Genomic DNA, 21,191 nt, shown 5'->3' on the forward strand with positions numbered 1-21,191 from the left:
CATACTCTTCTGCTTTTTCGTTCACAGAGTGATGACAGATCTACCATCTCCCCTGGCTCACCTACTGCTCAGACAGGTAACAGGGACAGGAAGAAAATTCTGAAAAATAAGATCAAAATGTCTGCTTGCTTATTTGTCCTGTGAAGAAAGGGGAGCATCTGTTCCCACCTCTGTCTGTGGCACTGCTGTGTGTGAGAATTTACCAGTTACTTGGGTCTCCTTAGAAAAACACAAGGGAAGAAACAAAAGGGATGAAGCATATCCTTAGGCAGAGCACAAGGTTTGGCTGGTTTAGGCCTTCATAGAGACTTTGGCACAGAGATGCATTCAGCAAGAGTCAGAACAGTTGTTGGAATTGGTATGTGGAATGTGCTTTGCATGCAAGTGTCCTTGGAAGTGCCTTTTCCTGCTCTGCTTTTATCATGCATGGCTGTAATTTATTTTGTCGTCATTACATTAAAATTTTTGGTTTGTTCTTTTAATTACCACATTGCTGTACCCATTTCCTATTTAACTCTAACCATTTCCTTCTTCCTCCTTCCTTTCCTGTGCCTTTCCACATTTGTTTAGTCCACCTTTCCCCTCCATATCCTGGCCATGCAGCCCTGCCTTCCTATAGAAACCCTTCCCAGCGACCCGAGAGTTTCCTTTTCCGAACAGCTGTCAGGGATGGAGCCAAGAAAGGTAGGTTATATAGCTCAGAAATCAGCTAGTTTTGCTACATTATGTTGACATCTGCATTACCTGAGGCTTGCAGTGTTTTGTTACTTCAGGTCTTTATCATCAAACTACTTCTAGAATTCCATTTGTAGACAGATGACATCAGATATGCTGTGGACAAACAGGGTTTTATTTGGAGCTGCCCAATATTCTTTTGTCATACCTGTACAAGTGTGAGAATTTGCTCATCCTGGTCTGCACTTACACCTTTGCTGCACAAGCCTTCAACAACTTGATAATTCTTGCATTGCCCAGTAGCCTGTAACAGAATTGCAATTTTTGGAGAAAGACAGAACCATTTCAACATACTGCATGTGGCAGAACTTTGTCATCATTTGTGCATGACTGTTATCCAACAGAAAGATCACAGTCTAAACAGTGAGGGAATTGTGTTGACATCTCATTTAGGTTGGTAGACCATTAGTTTGATTCATAATCAAAGGTAAGAAAGAGATTTGTGAAAAGGAATGTAACGTACCCATTCTGGAGCTTTGTGTGCAGTGCAGTAGCAAACAACATGAAGCCAAACTGTGCTTAGTGATTTTCTTTCCTTCATGCTGCTGTTTTAGCTGTTGCTTCATCCTCTACCTGTGCCTTGTCTCCTGCTAATGATTCTGCAGACCCTCGAGTGAGACAAAACTCCAAGCAGCGGGAGGAGGAGCTGGAGCTGATAGAGCAGCTACGCAAGGTCAGTGCTGCCAGGAGCCAGAACTTGGACATAGCAGGAAATGCACTTTGTGACCCTGCTAAGTCTGCCTTTGTCTTATGGACAAGTTTCACTGAACCAATATGGGGCACAGTTGAAAATGAAATGTGGGGTACAGTCTGTGCACTTCTTTCAGATGGGTGCAGTGGTGTTCACTTGGTTGTTTGTGGTAGTTAAAGTCAGCTTCAAATTCTGTATAATAAATTATGTCAAGTCCGCTCTTAAATGTCTGGTGAACTCTGCTTTTATGTGTGCTTCCTTTCTTCCTTATCATCTTTCACACTTGTAAGGAGCTGCCTGGAAAGTTGCCTTTACTGTTTCCTTTTAATCTCTTTTTTTAAATTCGTTTTTGCTATAAAGCTGACAGATGAGCAGATGGAGTGCAGAGACTGCTGCCAGTCATGCTGCCATCATGGTTTCCTCGTGTACTCTAGATCTGTCTGTTGATTCTTGCCTTATCCTTAGTTAAGTGCAGAACACTTGAGCCAATAATGTTTCTAGTATTTATGGTTTTTGTCTGCCCAGGGGCACCACACTCCTGGTTTATGCCCAGGTACAATGACAATAAACAGAAATATTGGAAATGCCACATGGCATTAAGGTACTGCTCTGCTTTGCCCCAGACTTGTTTCTGCAGAGCATGAAGGGATTTCTTGAGGTGCTGTAATTAATTGTTGAATTTTCCCAATAAATAAGAATATACTTACTGAAGCTAATCTTAAAAGTCAAGCTAATCTTAAAAGTCATAAGCATTCCAGATAGAAAAAATTCCCTCTCTTTGGGGGGAAGTTTTGAAGTAAGGACAGTCTCCTTTCTCTAAAGGAGACAGGCAACTATGTTAGATAAAATTTGATGGTGTCTGCAGACCCTCACTTATGTTGTCTCAGATTGCATTCTCTGTAGTCTGTCTCTTGTTCTGCTCCCCAGGTAAGCTTAATTTTTTTTAATACTTAAATTTTGTACAGTATTACAAGTTGGTGATATTCACACAGCATTTTAATTGAGTTTGAAAGCCTAAATTGAATTTTTATTCGTTCTCTTAAACAAATGCTAACTGCCTTCTTTTTAAAAGACTGCTTATGCCAAATAGTTCAGTTTTTATTTTAAAGGCAAAAATATTGTCTTGACTTTTGTTAATTGTGTTGTCCTCCAACCCACAAAGACAATTATTTTCACTTCCCTTGGCAGAACCATTCTCTGAGAACATGTACGGTTAAGAATACTGTTCCTAGAGCCTGATTTCCATTATTTTTGAATAATGGTTGTATTAGTCCACTGTGCTGTACAATGAAAGCTGTTCTTCGTTGAACTCAGTTGCTCCCAGACTGTGGCCAGCCCTGGGCACAGTAATGCACAGGGCTTTCCTCGGGGTTATTCAGCAAGCTGGTTGGAAATGCCATGAGGACAGACAGAGTTGTAGTGCAGGAACTCTGCAGAGTTGCCTGCAGGAGCTCTGAGCCCCCTGTGTGTCCCTGTTGGTGTCCCACAGAACATCGAGTCGCGGCTGAAGGTGTCCCTGCCCAGCGACCTCGGCGCGGCTCTCACCGACGGCGTCGTCCTGTGCCACTTGGCCAACCACGTGCGGCCCCGCTCTGTCCCCAGCATCCACGTGCCCTCGCCTGCAGTTGTAAGTGTGCAGCAGTGACACTGCTTTGTGGCTGTCCAGAGTGATAGCCTGCAAAGTCCTGTCATCCAGACAGACACTAAAATCAGCATTCTCCTCAGTGAATGTATGTGACAAAAAATAACCATCTGTACTGTTACAAAAGGTCTGTAGTGTCACTAAAGGAAATTCTGTTCGGGTTTTTTTCATTTAAAGGAAATTACTTGTAACAGCTTGTAAGCAAATGCTAACATTTTTATGTGCTCCCTAAACACATTAATTTCAAAATCAGTGAAATACGAGACAGTTCAGCGTGAAAACTAAAATTTTAAAAGATCAAAATGACTGAGAAGTTCAGGAAAACATAGTAGGGAATTACAACAAGTAGGATCCCACTACACAAGACAGTGAAACCAAGTAGAGACTAAGTTGATTCCTGTGTCTGCAGCACTACAAATTCCTCTGCTTAGGAATTTTAGCAGAACACACTCAAGATACTTGGAGAACGGCATCTCCTGGAACAAAACAAATCCTGTCGTACCTTTCTGATAACAGGAAAAAAAGGTGGCTTTGTCAGGGGACTGTTGAGAGCAGGGAAGTATTGTAGTCTATTTGGTAGGAAAAGCACAGAATTAGAGGAAGATCAAAATCTGTGAGATACCAACAGATTATTTATCCAGTTTGTGTTTGTGGCAATCAGAAAGTTCAGTGAAAATATTTAGGATCAGCTACTTGAAAGTAATGTGGACAGGCAGATTGCTTGTTGTGCACCTTTAAATTGTATGAATAAGGAAAAAAACCAGAGATTGTTCCTTGGGGAAGAAGTTGAAATGTGCATGTAGTTTTCACTTATCCTTCCTTTGGAGTGAGTCTTCGTGTTGATTGGAATCTGAACGGACGCTTCCAGGGCTGCCGAGTGTGTCATTGTGTCCCTGGGACTGGATGTGACCAGGCAGATGGCCCCGTTATTTTAAGAATGACTGAGCTGGACACACCAACACTTTAGGCAGATTGTGGGATCATTCCAAGCAAAGACAGGGACCCACTGCTCAGGAGACTTGCATCAGTGAGATCTTTTCAATGGCCTGGTTTGATGTTCAGTGAATGTTCTGTGTTAGGAATTAAATTGTGGCTTTGTCATGTGAATCCCAAGGAAGAGGCAGCCTGGAGTCGTGTGGCTCCAGGAGCAGAAGAGGCATCACATCATGCCCAGGCACAGTGTGATCTTTGTACTCCCTTGGTCCTTTGGGAGAAAGAGGCCAGTGCTGGCCTTTAACCTGCTTCCTTGGTGGGGAACACAGCACAGGAAGGGGACAGAGGAAACCCCATCACTTAGGGAAGTGTTGAACACCTGGAGGCTGCTGCCTGCTGCTCCAGAATATGTTCATAGGAGCAGGGAACTTGTGTCTCTTGAACCAGAAGAGAATAAGCTTTGAGAGCAGGAACAAGACAGAGCCTGTGCTGTGGTATGTCTGAAGAGGTGTGAAAACTGACTGCAGAAAAAAAACTCAGTTGAAAAAATGCCAGTGAGTGCAATTCAGATAGCTCCATTAAACACATGTACAAGAGACTGACAAGCAGCAAGCTTCACTTCCAGTTTTCTGACATTATTTTTTTTTCACCTAGCCTTTTTTTTTTTTTACCTCTTTGTTAATTGAAGTATGGTTTGATATTTATATAGTTTTACATTATAGTAATCCAAAACAGATTCTTGATTGCTTTATGTCATGAAATTGCTCTGAAATCACAGCCTGGAAGCCATGGATGTGCATTTCATCAAAAGACATTTTTTAAGTGATTATAATGTAGTCACTAAAAGTGTTAGCCAGTTTTATATAACACTGTGTATATAAATATTGCAGGGCTTAGAACTGTCCTTTTTTTAAAATCATCCAGCATTCATAACTTAGCTTTTCATAAAACAACTTTGAAAACTGGGATGGTTTTCTAAGAAAAGCAAACTTCAGCAGAGCCTGCTTTGAATTAGACAAGCTTATGTCAGCACAGTGTTTTGGCAAAGAGATTTATTAACAGTTTTATTTAAATAAAATGTAAAATCTTTTAAAACCTTGCCAGTTAAGAACACTGTATGCCTTTGCTCCTTTGCAGCCTAAACTTACAATGGCAAAATGCAGACGAAACGTGGAGAATTTCTTGGAAGCTTGCAGAAGGATTGGAGTGCCTCAGGTATGTATTTCTGATGCCTTGATATGTTTTAGATGTATTTTTGCCTGGTGCTTCACAAAATAAAACTTTTTTTGGAATATTGGATTAAAACAAAATGATTAAAAGTTTAAAAGGTTCAGGTACAAGCTGTCCTGCAGTATACATCAGACTTACCTTGCGTGGTCTTCCAGAGCAAAATGAAGCCAGGTACAGTTTATCAGGGTGTAGTATATAGGTTTTATATTTCAGTATAGATTCACTTAAATACTGTACATCAAATTCATAATAGCTGATGGACTTTGAGTCTGCCTTTAGAACTGGCAGGTTCTATAAAACCAGTTACATTTTCTCAATATTAGGTATGTGACAGCTTAAAAGTGGGATAAAAATCTGGATGATGGTTTGCATGTCTTTTTTGTTTTTATCCCAAAGCTTTTCATGTTCCTTCCCAATAATTCTCTTACATAAATGTCTTTACTGTCTTACCATCAAGTCGCAGAATTATTGGCCTTTCTCTGATGGTAGCTGTCTTTGCATAGTTCCTACTTTTGTTATGTACCAATGGTAGAAGTCTGTCTTTCTTGTCCCCTTTTGAAACTTGTAATATCTAGGAGGTGGACACATAATAAATAGTCCATCTTATCCTTTTGGTCCCAGTTATCCCGTTTTATGCTGTCCTGTCCTTTGCACTTTGTCTTATTCAGCAGCTCTCTCAATACAAATAGTTTTAATATATTATATTTTTCCTAATTTCCCTTCCAGTGCACTAATTGATTTGGGTTTTTACATTGCTGAGCATTGGTGTTTCTGTTGTAGCTGCTGGTTTCTTTTGTATTCTGAGAGGGAGAAGTAGACCCTATGACTCATTTCCCAGCTACATCTAAATCAGTTCTTGAGTCAGTCATGCAGGATTTTCTGGTGTTTTCAGATCACTTGCAGACATTTGAGCCACTGGCACTTTAGGATGACTTATTTATTGAGCTGCCTAGCAGTTTCACATGGCTCAGTGGTGAATTGTGTTAGAAGGGGCTAGGGAGTTGTAAGTGATCCTTAGTGCTGGGAGATCCTGCACTGCTTTGTCCCCTTAAAACCTTTGAACTTTCAATCCCAGCAGAACTGCACAATATAAATTCATCTGCGGCATTGTGCAATTCCATCCCAGCTTCCCTATTTATAGCTCCCTCAAGTATGAAGATGTCATTTTTATGGGATTGCAGTACAAAGATCACTGGAATGACCCACAATCAAAACCAAACAAACACAAAGGCCAATCAAGAAAAAGTCCCCTGTAAACCCAGGCTGCTGCATCTGCTACCCCTGCTGTGTAGGGCTCTCCTGTTTTCTCATATATCTTGTTTTAATGTGAAAGAGTTCAAGGAGTTCTCTCTGGGAAAACTTAGTAAAATACCCCCCCTGAACCCAGAGCTGCTCTCACATGTCTGCATTAAATCTCTGCTGAGATGTGAACATCAGATACCTGTATGGTACCAGAATGGCATCGCAGCCTGGTATGTTTTTCTTGAAAAGTTGCTTGAAGGTTTTTCATTTCATTTCCATTCTAATTACAAAAATAATAGGCTTTCTGAAAGCATGGATCCATGTAGGAGTACTTGCCTTTTAAGGGGAAGGCTACTTTCAGAAAGGGCTAATTACAGGCACCACAGCAGAGCAGCAATTTCCTTAGGACTTTGGTGGTTTTAAAGCCCTTGGATCAAAGGAAGCCCTCAGCTGAACAGGTTGATCCATGCATCTAGATTTCACTGATTATTAGCAATTACCTGTGGGAAAGGGAGATGGGAGACACACAATGGGAATACTTAGAGAACTCTTAAACTCTAATTAGTAATAGGTATTTCTGCAGGATGCTGCATTCAAGCATCAGTTACACATAAATTATTCCTTGTCCTGCTGTTTTCATTAAGTTACATGTGGAGGCTGAACTGTGGTGAGTACTCAATGCCAGCAGCATCTCAGATACCTGTAACCTCTTCACTTCTGGAGAAAAATGGGTCTCACTAAGGCTTGTGTAAACTGCTGTTTTTAACAACAAGGAATAATTACGTCTGGGAGCTGGAGAGGTGACAGGCACCTCACTGCACACTAAACACTGACATTGAGTTCTTTGCAATGGGAGTCTTGCAGATTTCTGTGTGAGAATTAACCAGCTGTGATGTGCTTCTCAAATGTGTAGGTTGTATCTGAGATGTCTGATAACTGCTTCGTGGATGTTGCTATGGCTAACTGACTGACCTTTTTTTTCTGTCTGTTTTCCCTTCCTGCTCACACACTCTGGACAGGACAATCTTTGTTCCCCTTCTGACATTCTCCAGCTAAACCTCAGCGTTAAAAGAACAGTTGAGACTCTTCTTTCCCTGGGGACAGATTCAGAAGAATCCAGTCTTGTGTCCCTTTCCGTTCAGCTCTGGGGCTTTGTGGTGTTTTACTGTACTCTAATGCTAACGCTCTGTATGTTCTATCGCTGGGTCTTTTTTCTCTAGTGAAGGATAGTGGTGCTGCTTCCTCCCTCCATCACTCCAGTGCTTGGGAACAGATTCTGGGCTTTGCCAAGACTGTGTGTATGAAGTGCTTTGTTTCCCACGGATGGGACAGAGGTGACAAGTACAATGTACAAACACGTTGGTGCACCCACGGCACCGTCCGTGACCCAATTCCCATTTGTATTTGCTGTGTCACGTTGAGCAGATGAAATGCCTTCCAAGGGAGGAGGTGCTGTCCCTGGGCTCCAGCGAGGGCTGAGGTCAGGACATGTGGTGCATGCTGTAGTCTGCTGACCAGTGGTATAGTGAAAACTGCAGTGTCAGTTGGTGCCTCTGTTCCCCCATCTGTGTAATGGGAAATGCAACCACTTTGAGGATTATCTGATGAAAAATGTTAAACAATGTGAAGTATTTTTTTCAATGTCAATGTTCTTGATGTGATCTCCCAGTCTTAGGAGACATGGTCTGGTGTCATTCACAGAACTCTATAACTGGTTTGTTTTTTTACCCCCAGTCCTTTATCCTGCATCTAAGAGCATTTGATTTCTCAAATGTATAGGCTCTGCTGTATTACTTTGATTCAGGATTTTCAAAACAACTGTCAGTGAATCCTGAGCTACTTGAACATTATAACAGTTCAAGCAGAAAAATTTCAGAGAAATTAAGATCTTCAACAGCTTTAAGAGAAAAGTTTTCTGTCAGAGAAAGAAAAATCTTTATGATCCTGTCAGGTGCTACAGAATGTCACAGCATTTTACTGTGATCTGGATAAGACTTACCAAAAACTTGTTGAATTGTCCATTGATCTTGGGCACTCCAACCCAAGCTTGTTCCATGCTTATTCCCTTCTTCCTCTTATCCTGTCATTTTCAGAAACACTTGTATCATGCAATTGCACAAACATAAGGCCTGGCTGCACAAGCACTCTTCACTGTTTTACAAAACTCAGGTAGTCTTCCATAAAGCTTCACAGCCTTTCCCTCCCCAGGGAAAGCATCCTGGTGCTTTAATGCTTTAATGTCTCAGGGACACCTCAGAACTTCAGGGCACTTCCCATGTGTGTAACAGACCATGTCTCCTCACAGTGGAGATCCATTCAGGGAGCTCTGCTCAGATACCAGTGACAGGTAAGTGTTCAGGAAATGGCTGTTCCAAATCTGTCTTCAATAAATTTTGTTATATCTGCAAGTGCAGTAAATGGCTTGGAAGCCCAGTGCAAGTGGTGCTGGTATTCCAGCCATATCCTGGAACACCTCTGAAGCACAGTTTAAGGTACACAGGAGTTCAGTTGCAAATGTGGTCACTACCAGTAAAAATGTGTTATGTGTATGTGGGTCTCACAAGCTCTTGTACCATGAAGTGAGTTTTTATCAAAGGAGCAAGTAAGAGCTGCTGCCTTCTGTCCAAGCCACACAAAGTGTTCTGTCCAAGCCAAACATCACTGAGTAAAGAAGGGACTTTTGACAGGGGAAGATTGTTTTACTTTTAAGTAAGCTATTTTTGCACTGCTTACTGGTATGAACTAAAATGAACTCGGTTCCTGTGTTTTTTAACTTCTAATGAACACTGTGATAAAAGCTGCAAGGGGTTTTACACTAACAGTGCCTTCCAGTTTTTAAATTTTGTTTGTCATTACTGTCTGTGGTATGGAGTCATTCCAAAGCTTTTTCCCCCTTATCTGTTTGCATACATAAGAAAAAGATAAGGCATATTTACTCAAGTTTACAAGTATTTTCTCAAAAAGCACACTTTTTTCAAAGTAATATACATTTGCTGGAAGAAAAACGTATTTTAGCCTGAACATACGGCTTTCTATGAGAATTGCAGTCGGGGCTCACTTGTTTTCTCTCTGCTCGGAGTTTGAGGGAGGAGTGTTGGCTGCCACTGTTTGTGCTGTAGGATTTCTTTAACCTCAAAAATCAGTAAAGACTCAAGGAGTGGAGAAATGCCAGTTGATGTGGAAATGACCCATGAAAAATAGTCTCTGTAGTTCTATAGGAAGGACACACTTGGGTTGTTTTCTGCAGATACAGAGAACTGTTGGACATGTATCCTGGCTGTTGTGGAGTGAGGATGGCCAGGAGGTGCCAAGGACTTCTGTAGGATGAGGCTTTAAATACATTTTAGACTGAGAATAGCACAACTGTTAATAAACACTTTGAAACCTCTTTTTGCATGTTGTGTATTACTGTTACTCCTCAGGATGATTTTGGGGGCCACCTACGAAGCGGGGGCACTTTGGGGAGGTGAGTGAGTGACAGTGGCTCATTCCCTGCTCCCCAGCAGGGCTTCCCTCACAGCTGTAGCTGAACAGGCTTGTCCCAGGAGGACTCTCTCCAGAAGGTGATTTGGGAAGGAAGCTGTGGTTCCTCTCCTGCTCTGTGTTGTAGCACATTGATCGTATTGAAGCAACCCCCTCCTCAAGTTCATCTACTTTGGTTTCATAAACTGCTGCCATCTCAGTGTGGGCAGGGATGGAGGACAATTTGCTATTCCCCTTTTCTCCCACACTTCTTTTTCAAATTTTATTTATAGAGTTTTCTATTAAAAGAACACAGGAGATTAGCCCAAGGCCACCTTTCTTGAGTAGCCATGGTCATGGTTCCTTTGTCACAAGCAGAAATCTCATGTCCTACCCCTGTGTGTGTGCTGCCTGTCCATAACATTTCATATTTCAGTCACCTTTTGCTTAATTTTTTTTCTTTTCAGTTGAGTGGTTTTCATCCATTTTGTTTTTGTCTTTGTTTTGTTCCCCATTCAGGAGCAATTATGTTTGCCTCTGCATATTTTAGAAGAGAAAGGTTTGACACAGGTAGCTGTGACTGTCCAGGCGCTCCTGGAGCTGGCACCCCCAAAGCAGCAGCCACTGCACCACTTGTCTGCTGTGTAAAGACCTCCGGGACCTTTTGGGTTACCTTGGCTAAGCAGAAGGACCTGAAGACTTTACTGCCCATGCAGTGCATCCAAACACACAGAGCTCTGTTCTAAGGAAATGAGTTTCCGTGATTCCTGACAGGAATGTTTTACTTCATTTCTCCATTTTTTTTGGAGATCACAGCAGTTTCCAGGAACATTTTTATTACCAATATTTTTGCCCCTTATTTAAAAAATGAGAGTTCATTGGGAGGAGGGCAGGGAATTCTAGTGGCTGGCTGTTGGAGCCAGCTGTAGAAATGGATCTTGCAGGATGAAGAAATGGGTTTAGAGTCTGGAAAGCAATTCCTAGGGGAATTTGTAAAAAGAAAAAAAAAAGGGTGTTGCTGCAGTGGGCACACAGGGAATTAAATTACTTTCCTTACCCACAGGGTGCAAAGAAATTGAGTTTCTTTGCCTCCAAAGAATGGCTATTTCTATTATAATATTTTTTTTAATTGCATCACACAATCTTAACCTGCAGTGTTTGATAACAGGGTCAAACTTCACACAGCTGTCACTTGCCTTGGTAGGTCCTCATCACTAAAAGTTGAAGAAAAAAACACTTTTTTTTTTCCCCAATGAAAAAATTACTGCATGTTTTCTCTGACAGAAACACCTTAGTAAAAGATACTAAGTCAGATCTGCTCAAATGGGATTAATCCCATCAGCATTCTTGCTGGGTTCACTTTCTGTTTGGGTTTTAACATGTCTTTATCTGAACACTTTTCCAACAGCAGTGGAGGGAGATTGCCCCTGTCCTCACATCCCCTTCTGGTGGTTTTGTGGGATCACCAGAATCCCGTGCATTCCCCTGCAGTGGAAACAGTGCCAGCCTGCCCTGCTGGTCATTAGAAATCCTCAAAGCTAACACATTTATGAGGGGCTGAAGCATCCGCTGCAGGCACAGCATGGATCGTGTTAAGAGCACAGTTCTCAAGTTCCCCAGGTGGGCTGGGTGTTGTCAGAGCAGCTCTGTGCTAAGGCAGCTCTGAAGGGTTAGACAAGGCTTTCAATAAAGCCCTTTATTAGTTGGAGTTTATGTAGAGATGTGCTGGTTTTACAGAACTGCTGTTACTTGATTCCTCAATAATGGAAATTCACAGTACAGAAGTGGGAGAGGCAACTGACAAATTTTGCATTTTCCTGGAAAGCTGATGTGCAAAATAGAGACAGGTCTCTATGCTCTGGTCCTAGTGACAAGGCCAAGCTCACTACCAGACCAATTAACAGTTCTTTCCCCCCTGCCCCCCAAAAAGGCCTCACAAAATCCAGTTTCCACCCATGTGGTTCCTTTGTCCCTGAACATTGTGCTACTAATACATGGTACATGTTCTGAAAGCAACTCCAGGCATCAGCCATATTCTGTCTGGGATATATTTGAAGCAGAACACACTGAGAGGATTTTATGCAGATAAAGGAAGAAGAAATGGAAACAAATTAGCTAAAAGTCATTTTTGCAGCAGTAAAATCTGCTGTGGGAGTGCCAAGGACTGGTCTTAGCTGCATTTTAATTTTCCCCCTTTTGAGTTGCAGTTTTGTTTCCATTTTGTTTTGCTTCGTGTATTTCTTTCAAGGGCTGTTGTGGTGATTGCTGAATCCCCTATTTCTCATAATTATTCCAGTTGCTTTATGGCATTGGTTGGTCACATTTCAAGTGAAGAACACCTTAAGAGTGCCCAGCTGCAAAGAGAAACCTCCTCACACGCTGGGCAAATACAGTGCCCTGAGCCCTGCAGGGAATAGAGGTGACAGGAACTCACAGTACCCACAGGAAGAGCAGCTCCACACATTCTCACTCCCTTAAGTAGTTTTTGTGTTTAACTTGATGCCGTTGGTGAGGAGCCTTGGTCATTCCCACAGGGTTACACAGAGGTGTCTGAAGTGTCTGCTGCAGTTTGCTGGGGGGAAGATGCTGCCTCTCACAAGCAACACCACAGACTCAGTCAGAGTGTTCCTGGTGTGTTTGTCTCTGCACGTCATTTGAGAGGGAGGGAGGTGTCCAACATTCGGTCACCTGTTGTTACAGGGACTGTTGCATTTACCAGCACACCCGTCATGGGCTGTTTAAATACCCCTGTTTGAAGAAAACCATTCCCTTCATGGAATTGCGAGGGTGTGGTGATTGCTCCAGCACTTAAGAAAAGTGAAACTTAACAGTATTCAGGTTGGTGGAAATTCTGTCATTTAATTAACAGTAGTTTTCAATGGGGTGGGGGCTTGAGTCTGGCCTGCAAGAAAGAGCCATTTCCTCTTGCCATGTGTGGCTCACAACCTGAGTGGCTCATGGCCACCTGTGGCTGGAGGCCGGGCAGGCAGAAGGTCCCTGGTACCAGGTACTTTGTTGTAAGCAACATTCACTCTGGAGTTTCAGTGTAGGTAATTGTGTTAGTTTGACATTTGTAATCTTAGGTTTTCAGGCTGGCAAGCACTAAATCTTGTCCAGATGCTTAGGACAAAGATCCAAACCTGAAGTTTCATCATGCGGTTTATTTAATGTGTTATAACCAATCCCACTTCAGTTGTCTCTTGCAAAATGGGTTGGGATTTTTCAGTGTAGTTATGTGCAATTTTTGTTGTAGCCCATGAAAAGAGTATTTGAAAGAAAACATGTATAAAGTTCTATTCTGTGTGTTAAAGCAAAGAAGAGATGCTCTTTTCTCTTAGGGGCATTTGTGCTGGAGGATGTGGGAGGGACCCACCTCAGTGTTCTGTGCTGCTGGTGTTCCTACACTGACTCCATGGTGCCACACTCCATCCTCAAGCCTGGCGAGCCCTGGGCACTGTCTGAGGCTCTGCAAGGTCACACACTCCAGGTGGAGCAGCCCAGGCACTTGGGAGCCCCTGATGGCACTGGGGGGCCAGGGCAGAGCAGCTGGGGGTTCCCCTTTAGGAGAGGCTTTTGTAAAGGCCCTGCCCCCTGCTTAAAAACTCTGCACAGTACCAGGGCACCTCTGCTCTTGGTAGCAGCAGGATGGCAAATGGTATTCTTACCCTTTATGACTATAAATGGTTCTTTGAAAAACTGTTTTGGAAACAGAGGACTTGTAAGGTGGATTTGGACATCAGAAAATTCTTTTGTATAGATATTGTGATGTTCTACAAAGTGATCTAATTTTGTTATTTCTGAAAACAGTGTAAACGTGTAAGTAATAGAGTAAAGGATTTTAAAGCTTCATCCCATGCTGTATGTCTGTAAATACATTCCATCATTTCTGTTACATATAAATGTGTCTGAATATTGTATATTTTAAATCGCCTGTATTCTGCCAGTAGTGTGAACTTCTAGCACATTGATAATATAAAAGGAAACTATGGGTATTTGAAATAAAGTTCTAAAACTTACATGAATTGTAGTATTTCTTCTTGCTGTTTTTCTGTTGCACCAACGAACATCACATCCTCTGTGTCAGGTATTTATTCCCCTTCCACATCATCCCAGTTCACATTTGATGGACCTGCTTTGATTTTCTATTTTTCATAGTTAACCAGGACAGGAGAATCACAGTATTTTTTACACATATGTTGCAGCCACATCAAAAGCTTTTTCTTAGGTATTTCTAGCCTTCCCAGAGAGTGATTTTGTACAGAATCTTTTGCTCATATCTCCACAGCTCCTTGTTTTTTCCTTGGTCAGAAGGTGCATGGAGCTGTTCTGTCTGTGCACTGACACTGTGCAGGACTGTGGGAATGGAAACCTGCATGCTCTGACTGCACTTGTGTTTACACTGTAGACTTGCCCATGTTCTCCCTGCTGACCTGTTGCCAGCGCTGGAGGCATGGAGAGCACAGAGGGAGCCCAGCTGGGGCTGCCTCAGCCTCCCTGCCTGACCCAGAGCCACAGCCAGTGCTTTGGGGGCAGCAGAGGAGGTTCTGGGTGCAGAACATCCCAGGCTCCTGAGTTACTGGGCTGGTAACAGATTACCTCCCACTGTCTTGTTTCCATAAAGCACTTCACAGGGGATATAGTGTTTCTCACTGCTTTGATGCAAATCCCCTTTCTGCTGGGAAAAAAAAGGCTGTACAAGGGCAGCTTTAAGATCTTTAGTGCAACTTCACCATAACTGTGTCTGCAGGAACTGTATTCTCCAAAATTGCCTAAGCTCTGTTACATGGTTTATTTTGTCCTGTCAGACATACCACAGTGCCCGGCCCAGCAGCAGTCCTGGAGCACATCTGTGACCACTTTCTTTACTTAGCTCTTTTCTTCTTTGCTCCAGATTTTTCCTTGCCTGTTTCCTTCTCTTCTTTTCCCTTCAAATACTTCTCAAGCTCCTGGTAGGGGCCGAGGAATCTGCGCACCATTGTACCTTTCCACCAGGCCTGCACCTGGAAGTGAGAGAGAGAGAGGCCTGAGGGGAAATCACTTGCTGGGGTACCTGGTACAGCTCAATGCCTGGAAAGTCTTTCCTGTGCTCCCCAGCCACATGCAGCAGCCTTTGGGCCTGTGCTGATTATGCCAAAGGCATCCATAGCTGGGCTGAGGGCACCTGTTGCTGGTGGCAAGGGAAAAGCAGGGGCACTACCCCGTGACCCTCCCTGTATCACCTGTGCAGTGATATTTGCAGGAGACTGGCTGCTCCCCTTTCATTTCCCATCTCAGACCTGCAGCCAGCTCCTGGCTCTGAGTGTGCCCAAGCAAGAGGAACAGGCTTTGTCCTTTGCTTGTGCCATCACACACCAGCCATCTTTCTTGGGCTGTTTTCTGCCTGGACAAAACCTGTGGCACAGGTTATTAATTCTCAGCTGCTGCTAGAGCAGCACTGCCTCAGCTTTGCTCCCCTTTACCTTCACAGCACTCTTCAGCTCCAGGGCTTCCCGCTCTCTTTGTTTCCTCTTGGTCTCCTTGTCTGTCCGGTCAATGATGATGGTTGTCTGGAATGTCAGGCACTGCAGGAAAGCACAGGGATGGCAAAAGCCATGACAAACACATCCCCTGAACTGCACAGCCAGCCTTCAGGGCTCACTGTGCCCAGCCACTTGCCAGGGCAGGGCTCATCTGGACCCTGGTGCAAGGATTCTTTCCCTCTGCTGCCTACAGGTCTCATCCTTACTACACACTTCCCACAGCCCTGCCAGGACTGCTCAGGCCCGTGGGTTGTGGTGTCCCTCTGCACCAGGGAGCTCCAGGGCAGCCTAGGGATAATGTGTGAGTGGGGGCTTTCCCCCCCACCTCCATTATTTGATCTTTCCTAAATCCAGATGACAAATGTTGCTCATTACCACCATCAGTCCTCAGGCACTTGGAGCTGCTGCCAAAGTGAAACCTCTCACGGCCTGGATGTAATTAACCCCCTGATCCTGTGCTGTAAAATGGCTGCCTCATGGCTTCCCAGGCAGCAGCTGGTGGTGGGGAGGACACTTGGTCCCCCAGGCCAAGCAGCAGATTATCTACAAACACACTTGGGACACTGAGATGACAGTGTACAGAGTGAAAAATGAGCCCACAAGCAGGGAAACATCCAGCTCCATCCCATCATTTCCAAGCCACGGACGGTAAGGAATGTTTACAAGTAGATTCCTTTTGGTTTTAAAGCACACATTTTTCTAGATGCTTTTCTCTGTTCTGTGCTGCTGTTCTGCTGTGATCAGAGCTCAGCAGTTAACCAAGAACCCAGCGGGGCAGGAATGGTTGTACCTAGAATCAACTCCCTGATAACAGAGCTTTGTGCAGTCTGCAGGAAGGGATGAGCTTCCAGTCTCAGCTTGTCTTATCCTGATCTTCCTAGAAGGAGCAGATTTGTTCAGACTCAGGCAGCAAAGTAAGGTGAGGCATACTGATGGGATGGGACAGTACCTCTGCCCCTCACAAAGGCTGCCAGTGGCTCTCTCATTACTTGCCGGTATTTGAAAATAGCTATAGGGGAAACATCATCATCCCTCCTTGATGTCACAGCTGGCAAATAGAAGATGACATCTCAGCCATTGTCTTCCCAAGACAAGTGCTATAATTACAGCCTATGCCTCAAAATTACTGATTTTTTCCTGTAGTCCTGGTTCCTTACCCAAATGAGTGTAGGAAAAAGCCCAATGCGATTTTGCATGGCTGAACACTGCTGATGTCTTACCTCCTTGGCAAATCTCTGCATTGTTTCCAAGTTCTCTGCTTTCAATGCTCTTAGATCATCCAGTTCTACATCTTTTGCAGCAGTGTCTTTTTGATACTTGTCTAGCCAGTATTCCAGCTTCTCTTTCACCTTCTGCATGGGGAGAGTGATACTCAGCATGGTGCAAAGAGGGCACAGGTGAGAGGTTTGCTACTATTACATGGCCTGCTTTCAGGATGGGGGTGAGAGTCCTGTAAATTGTGCATGGTCAGTGTTTCCTTCTCATCTTGAAAGCATCAACCCCCTAAGACTACTCATAAATTTCTGCAGGGCAGTTATTTTGTGCAGTCAGTTCTGATGTAGCAAGTGACAGCCAGAAGCCATTTGTTGTGTGTGTATACAGAAGGAGGGGGCTTAAAAAGCACAGTTTGTCAGTGGGAGAGCTTTTTTCCTCTGCCTGACTCCCTCCCCGCTTTCTGGATTAAGCTCAGGAATAAGGTCCCAGGGGACAGCACTTCACACTATTTCAGGTTGTGAACTTGGCTTTATGTTCATGAATAGGGCAGGTGTTTCTGAAACAGTCACCCAGATGACTTCCTCCTATTCACCAATAACTTCTCCATAGCAACCACCGTGATTGCTTCCATGGAAAAATAATCTGAGGAAAAGCATCAATCTCATTACAGCATCACAGCTGGACACACAAGGGGGATGGAGGGTATGGCCATCCTCCTGTCTGCAGGCCCCTGCAAAGCCAGCAGCTGCTGTCTGAGCACTGAGGGGCTGCTGCTGGGCTGGCTGCTGGAGCTCAGCCAGGCTCAGCATGTGCTGGGGCAGTCCCCTCGCTGGGAGCATTGATCACACCAAAGCTCTGGGGAGCAGAGCACACTGTCCAACTGCTCACAAGATACACCACTGGTTTGCACTCAAATTACATTTTTAAAAAGGTATTATCTCCTATTAAATTCTGTACTGGCAGTGACCTCGGGTACCCTGCAGCAGTCCAGGTTTTCTTCTCGTTGTACCATTTGTAAGAGGCTTTGCAGCATTATTCACTGTCAAGTTATTCACTGTTAATGATAGGAATGCTCTGAACCTCTGAATCAAGACCACAAGGACATTTATGCTGCTGAAAATGTGTACAATAGTTGTGGGTTAGCAATGATCCAACCCCAATTCTTCCTCAGATAAGGCTGGACTGGCAGTTTGTGTCATTCCCTACCCAGTGTCCCTCCCTTCTGCACAGCCCTTACTTTACTTTGGGCTCTTCACTGGGGGTGTTGGGAGCCCCAGTGACTGCCAAGTAGGGTCTAAAAAAATTCCAATTAGCCAAATACAACTATCTGAGAGAGGAAAAAATCCATAACACCTGAATAAACAAAGTAATTCACTACACGAACCCTAATTTTAAGGAAATATATCTGTATGTAGCAAATCCCAAGCTTTGGAGAGCTGGGTTAATTAAGATTTGAGGACAAATAATCATTCAAACTGCAGCAGTCATGAACCTGGTACATTTGATAGAGCAATAACTGTTTTCCTTTGGGCACTAATCAATGATATGGTGTTTATAGGTTGCTATTTTAAGCATTAGCTGACAGTCACACATACCTGATACTCTTGCATGAGGAAATTTTCAGTCTCCGTGTGAAGCTGAATCTCCTCATCAATTTTGCTCTTCAGTTTCTGTGATCAGAGCAGACAGAACACGTGTGAGACAATGTTGGTGTCTGTGTGTGCACACACTGCTGCTGAAAGCTGAGTAACAAATGCTGGAGCTCTGTGTAGTCCACAGACATTTTTCCCAGTGATAAAATCAGCCAAGGCAGTCCTTGCTCCTGGCCATCCATGAAAAAGGGACAATTAGATCAGACCTTGATCAGTCAAAAAAAGATGCTTGCAAAACCAGAACAATTTTCTAGTCCTGATCACGTTATGACCACAGAAGCAGCTCTATGTGTATAATCAATCTGCTGGAGCACTGCTGGGAGCTCAGGCTGCTAATACCTTTGTAACCACCCCTTTGGATATACTTCTGGGTCTGGTTTTCTGGCCATGGCATTGCTTTAAGCATTCCCTGTCTCCTAAAGCCATGCCATCCTTGTTGTTGCTGTTTGCAGCATCATACAGAGAAACAATAGAAGAGATAAAGGTGTCTAGCCCCAGTGAGCTTCCTGATCCAGCTCAAACAGCTGTGCTGGTGACTGCAGAGAGAACAGAGAGGGCATCTGGGGAGCAAGGGAGGGCTCTTCCCTTAATAGATGGAGAGGCCTTTCAGTATGGGCCGTGGGGAAGGGCTTACCTGGATTTCCTTCTCCAGGGCATTCTCTGCACTGCTGCACTTTTTCTGGGTTAGTTGGATCTGGAGATCTGTGTTTTTCTTCATGTAGTTGCTCTCTGTGTCCACTTTGGCTGTGATCTCTTGAAGCTTGTCTTTGAGGCGATCAATAACCGTGTCTCGGCTCTAGTGGAGACAAAAGTAGCACAAAAGCATGCCTGGACACTGAGGTCAGCTCACCTTTCTTAATCTCTCCACTCCCTGATAAGGTCAGAAGAGACAAAGCTATAGGCTTCACTTTCCCTGAATGTTGCTCCGTTTCAAGGAGCATTTCAAAGGTTAGTTTGATCTGTTACCCATATAGACAGCAATAAACCCATCAGCAAGGAGTGATTGCCTCTGGAGAGAGCAGACTGTGGAATGGAGTGGGACAAGAAGGCAGGCCTGCTCTCTGGTCAAGAAATGGATTCAGTTATGCTTAGGATAAACATGAAAAAAAGCCAAAGAATTTTAACCACTTAAAGTTAGGCTTTACTTTTACTAACAACTTGCATTAGACTATCTCAGTGAGTGAGCCTCTGTAAGAGGCGGATCACGTCTCAGCCCCACAAAAGCCAAAGTTTGTTATCCTAAAGTATACTCTATTCCCTGGATTTATTTTTTTTTCTAGTTATGCAGCAAGTGTATAAACACAGCCTTAGGAATAAGTGCAAATCTAATACTGACTTGCTCGTATTTTCAAACAGTTCTTTCTTGAAATCTTACAAGGTAGATGGTGCCCACTTCATTATGAAAACACACGCAGGGCAAGGAAGCAGTGTCAAGGAAAAGCTGGCTATGAGGTCCCAGCCTCTCCCCATGCCTTGCTCTGCCATGGAGATGAGCTTTCCTGGGGCAGAAAGCTCAGTTTTCTATTCCCTAGAGTTCTCCCATAGGCCAGAATCCTGGGTGGTTTGTCCAGCTTTTGGAGCGTGCTCAGGAAGCAAAGTGCATTTGCTTGATTTGGGATTGCTGTTGTTTACTCCTTTTTAATTAATTTATTTGAATAGCAGATAAAGGTTCATTACCCTGGGGATGGAACTTGGGACAAATGCCTGTAAAATGAAGCCTTTTTTATTGAGTTAAAAAGGTCATCAAAGCTTCCTGTGTAATTATGCAAGATCAATGTGAATGCACCCAACTGCTCCATTACAGCCTTTCTCTTTGCTTCCCTGCCATGCTGTGGTGGGTTTGATATTCATCAGCCAAACCTCCACAGCTGAAGATGAAATACCAAAGGGCTGACGTTTTTTGAAGCCCACATATCTTGTCTCTGAAGCACCTCACACTCCTTAGCTGTGTAAACATGGAAAAATGCCACTAAAAGAAGCCAGCTCAATAGTGCTGCGTTTGAAAGCCCTTGTAGCATGACTCATCTGGGAAAAGTCTCCTTATAAGAAGAGTTTGGAGCAGTTAAAAGGAAAGTCCTTCCTTCTGCACCCCTTGTCATACATAGGAAGAGTAGAGTACATTTATGAGGCTCAGGAGAATTGGGGCCTTGGCTGATGCTGTTTTGTGGGTTCAAAGATGTTCACATGTTTTTGAATGTTTCAAACATCAGATTTTATGGCCATATCATCATATGACTGCAGACAGCTACAGACATGAGCTGTTTGTGCCTTTTTAAGGTTTCTGGTCATGGCCTTTATTTTCCCTGGCATGGAATTTTGGTGGCCTTTGGGAGGAGTTGTGTTCCTGGTCAGTAGACAGGGGATGTGAGTGTACCACTCTATTTTGAGATGGTCTTCCTGGGTCATAGTGGAATGATGTCTAAACTGAAGAACCAGCAGAGAGACTGAGGAGCTGCTAATTTAAAAAAAGCAAACCCACAGCTTTTTGTAGCGCTGAGGCTCAGGGAAGTCAAACACTGCTGGTGTTGGTGTGTTACTGCTATCTGCTCATGATCTGCAAACTTGCCAGAAAATAAGAGTTCAGCCTAGGTTACAAAGTACTCAGATAGTTGGGGCAGAGCATGAACTTCTCACCAGGTTATTTTCTTTTTAATTTCACATTTTATTAAAGAAAAAAGTGCTTTTGATTCTCGTGCCCCAGGCCTCAGCTGGGATGGGGGCCCATCTGCTCTGTTGTTTTCTCAGTGAATGGCATGTCTGTGGTTTGGATTTGGTCTGCAGTGTTGTAAAACACACTGGTTAGAGGTGGGGAGTCTGGGGGCTTGGTTACACAATCCAAAGCAGACAGGAAGTGAAATGCAAAACCCACT

At 43.7% G+C, this 21,191-nt stretch overlaps 2 protein-coding genes across 2 annotated transcripts in view; one reads left to right on the plus strand and one right to left on the minus strand.

The window, feature by feature from the left end:
- LRCH3 (leucine rich repeats and calponin homology domain containing 3) overlaps nucleotides 1-9,861 on the plus strand; it is a gene marked incomplete at its 5' end in the record, with an annotated part of 57,302 nt that extends 47,441 nt beyond the window's left edge. The window contains 6 exons of the mRNA XM_031055424.1: nucleotides 28-76; nucleotides 571-684; nucleotides 1,290-1,408; nucleotides 2,916-3,053; nucleotides 5,139-5,216; nucleotides 7,493-9,861. Of these exons, the coding sequence (XP_030911284.1) occupies nucleotides 28-76; nucleotides 571-684; nucleotides 1,290-1,408; nucleotides 2,916-3,053; nucleotides 5,139-5,216; nucleotides 7,493-7,693 (699 nt within the window). The remainder of the gene's footprint in view (nucleotides 1-27; nucleotides 77-570; nucleotides 685-1,289; nucleotides 1,409-2,915; nucleotides 3,054-5,138; nucleotides 5,217-7,492) is intronic.
- Nucleotides 9,862-13,721: 3,860 nt separating this feature from the next.
- Nucleotides 13,722-21,191, minus strand: part of IQCG (IQ motif containing G) — a 22,412-nt gene continuing 14,942 nt past the window's right edge. The window contains exons 6-10 of the mRNA XM_031055401.1: nucleotides 18,956-19,117; nucleotides 18,265-18,339; nucleotides 16,675-16,806; nucleotides 15,395-15,496; nucleotides 13,722-14,935 (exon numbers count right to left, since the gene is read on the minus strand). Of these exons, the coding sequence (XP_030911261.1) occupies nucleotides 14,798-14,935; nucleotides 15,395-15,496; nucleotides 16,675-16,806; nucleotides 18,265-18,339; nucleotides 18,956-19,117 (609 nt within the window). The 3' untranslated portion in view covers nucleotides 13,722-14,797. The remainder of the gene's footprint in view (nucleotides 14,936-15,394; nucleotides 15,497-16,674; nucleotides 16,807-18,264; nucleotides 18,340-18,955; nucleotides 19,118-21,191) is intronic.

The sequence above is a fragment of the Geospiza fortis genome, unplaced genomic scaffold (genome assembly GCF_000277835.1).
Source record: "Geospiza fortis unplaced genomic scaffold, GeoFor_1.0 scaffold172, whole genome shotgun sequence".
In the NCBI taxonomy this organism is placed as follows: domain Eukaryota; kingdom Metazoa; phylum Chordata; class Aves; order Passeriformes; family Thraupidae; genus Geospiza; species Geospiza fortis.